At 33.6% G+C, this 2,846-nt stretch overlaps 1 protein-coding gene across 1 annotated transcript; it reads right to left on the bottom strand.

Annotated features, from left to right (window-relative positions):
• Positions 1-453: 453 nt before the first annotated feature.
• Positions 454-1,314, bottom strand: LOC127789633 (kunitz trypsin inhibitor 5-like). The gene has a single exon (XM_052318569.1). The coding sequence runs from the start codon at positions 1,254-1,256 to the stop codon at positions 597-599; it is 660 nt and encodes a 219-aa protein (XP_052174529.1). The 5' UTR covers positions 1,257-1,314; the 3' UTR covers positions 454-596.
• Between the last annotated feature and the right edge of the window lie 1,532 nt (positions 1,315-2,846).

Raw genomic sequence — 2,846 nt, 5'->3', positions numbered from 1 at the left:
TCAATATTAAGATAAGGATACAAAGTAATTGAGCAACTCAATAATCAAACCAATAGCTCAAGTAGATCTTACAGAAATTGTCAAAATTTGTTTGCATATAATTCAGTTGATCTAAGAGAGTAGTTATAGTTAATTTCCTTTTCTTTTTCTTTTAAAGAAAATATTGTAAATTTATATGTCGTTGCTTAGTGCAATGTATAATTTGATTAAATAAAAATTTGATTACAAAGATAAGCCAAAGAACGCTGGAATAATGTCATGAATTATCTAGAATTGTTACTGTTATTAATATTTTTTTTACTAAAAGAAATAAAATTTGAACCAATGCTGATGAGATCACTGTCAAATTTGAGAGTTATTTCCTCGTCTCACAATTCTCGGGTTTGTAATAATTAAATAATAAAAGTAATCAAATTTTTTAGCAAAATAAAATGATAATTCAATTTGATCAAATTGGAAGCAAACGTACCAAGTCCATTTATTGACCACGATATTAAATTTATACATTATAAGGATCTCAAACTAGTATCCTTATAATTTATTTCCAACAACAAGAAGAAGGACTCGGATAAACATTTTAAGATTAACTATGGGCATTAAATCACATTGGCAATCTTTGCCCTGTTGAGTACACTTTCAGCCTTAATAATAACAAAGATGAATGGAGTCTCACTCAGAGCAAGACGGCGGGTCCCTTCTGTGTAATAAATCCCAACATCCTTGCACAATCCCTCGGATGCAGGACAGTGGTTGATCTTGTATACACGGTCAAGGACTGAATGTTTCTCAACCTTGAACCAGTTGAGCGATGTTAGAGGTCCAGGCTTTCGTATGTCGCCGGTAGTTGTTATGAACCACTGTTCTGTTGATGGATCGAAATCATCAACCTTCCACACTCTTGGTGCAGTACAGAGTTTGACTTCTGAGAAGGTGGTGAATACGATGTTGAGATCAGTGGATTCGTAGATATAATCTGTGGCGGTACCGTTAAGCGGTTGAAAGTATAACGAGAGACCCCTCTGCAAGTCTGAACTCAACTGGACGACATCGCGAAGACATATTTCATTTTTACCGGGAATTAGAGAAAGGCCGCCGCCACCAGCACCCCAAATCGCAGAAACAATGAAATAGTTCTTACCCGGTAGAACCTTATCGCCGGAGATGTCGTACAAGGGCTCAGGATTATCAGCCATAAGAAGGTTTGGGAGCGAGGAAAGGAGAAGGAAGGAGAGTAGCAGCAGCTGTGAGCTCTTCATTTTGCTGATGTTTTTCAAGACTTTCTATGTTTTTTGTGGGCAGAAAAGCAAAGCTCAGTAGCTTGAATTTATAGAGGGAAGACGAGAAAAAGTTAAATTATGATCAGATCAATTTATTGTGGAGGAGACTATATTTGAGGAGATGTGGGGGACCAACTGAAAACATCATTTATTTAACGTGACTTAGTTCGTGATGTATTTGTACTCTTTATGTATTATGCTTGTTTTTTTTTTTTTTTTCTTGTCTGATTGTCCATGAAATGGATTATTAATTATTATTCCAATATTATTGTCTTTGATTATCCTTCCGATATATTGTTTAAAATTTGAATTTATTATATTAATATTATAAACATATATTGGTAAATTATATATAAAACAGTTAAATAAAAAATCAATGTGTAAAACGTGTACAGTACGTGGTTCTATATATATATATCAACTAAATGCAAAATATTTATAAAGTGATCCAACATACATTAATTTATGTAAGACAAGATAATCAAATGATTACAGTCTCTTGAGCTGCAGTTCTGAATTTACGTACATCAATTGGGGTGTAATACATGATTTAACTAATAGCTCCAACAAAGTTAATTATCCTTTTTCTTTTCCTCTATAATGAGATATTGTAAATTTATACGTACATCAATTGGGGAGTAATACATGATTTAACTAAATAAAAAAACATAAATAAAGATTTGATTAGAAAGACAAGTAGAGTTAGAAATTTATAGAGAAAACTAGAGAGAACAATAGAGTAGCGTTATGTATTGTTACCCCTTTTTTTTTAAATTTAGTGAGGATAATTGAGTAAATATGGAATAGGTTTCTCCTTTAATCAAGAATGGATATTAATTTAATATATCTACATGATCAGTTTTTTAATTTTCTAACTGACTTATTGCTCGTAACTTTATTTTTTAAACAAATATTGCTCATAACTTAATAACATACTACGATACCATAACATGTGTCACGGCCCATAGCCCGAAGCAACCAGCTAGCATGGTGATCTGTGAAAGGGTCACTTGGAATGGTACAAGAAACAAGATAACAGGATATTAACATCACTACTCATAAGATAACAAAAGCCCAACTGGGGCAATACTATGCATACAAGTCAGAATACAATCGGTTCTGGGGCTTCGTTGCCCTATACATCTCAAAAATAAAACCAAAATACAAAACATTGATACAATTTCTAAAAACTACCAATCCTCCAAACTGATACTCCCCCAGGCTCAATAGGTTGGCATGGCTTTGTATACGCTAGACACCCTTGATATCACCACGGCTGGGCTCGCCGCTTTCCTTTTCCTTGCAACAAGGCCCGCAAGTAATATTGAATATCAGGCAACAAAGAACCAAATAAAATGGGTATGAACAACTATGCAACAATATGCGATGGTTCATTTTACATATTAACAATATTCTTACATGCCCAATCCGGGTATCATAACAACTTCTTCAACATTTTCATAATATCTTGACATGCCCATCATTTTATGCTATGTCATGATATGATATCCCTTTTTCAATGCAAGGATAGAACATAAAATACTCGTTCTTATATAGTCGGCATAACCA

The sequence above is a fragment of the Diospyros lotus genome, chromosome 14 (assembly GCF_014633365.1).
Source record: "Diospyros lotus cultivar Yz01 chromosome 14, ASM1463336v1, whole genome shotgun sequence".
In the NCBI taxonomy this organism is placed as follows: Eukaryota; Viridiplantae; Streptophyta; class Magnoliopsida; order Ericales; family Ebenaceae; genus Diospyros; species Diospyros lotus.
Note: the sequence above shows the minus strand (reverse complement) of the source record. Positions and strands in the feature narration are given on the sequence as shown.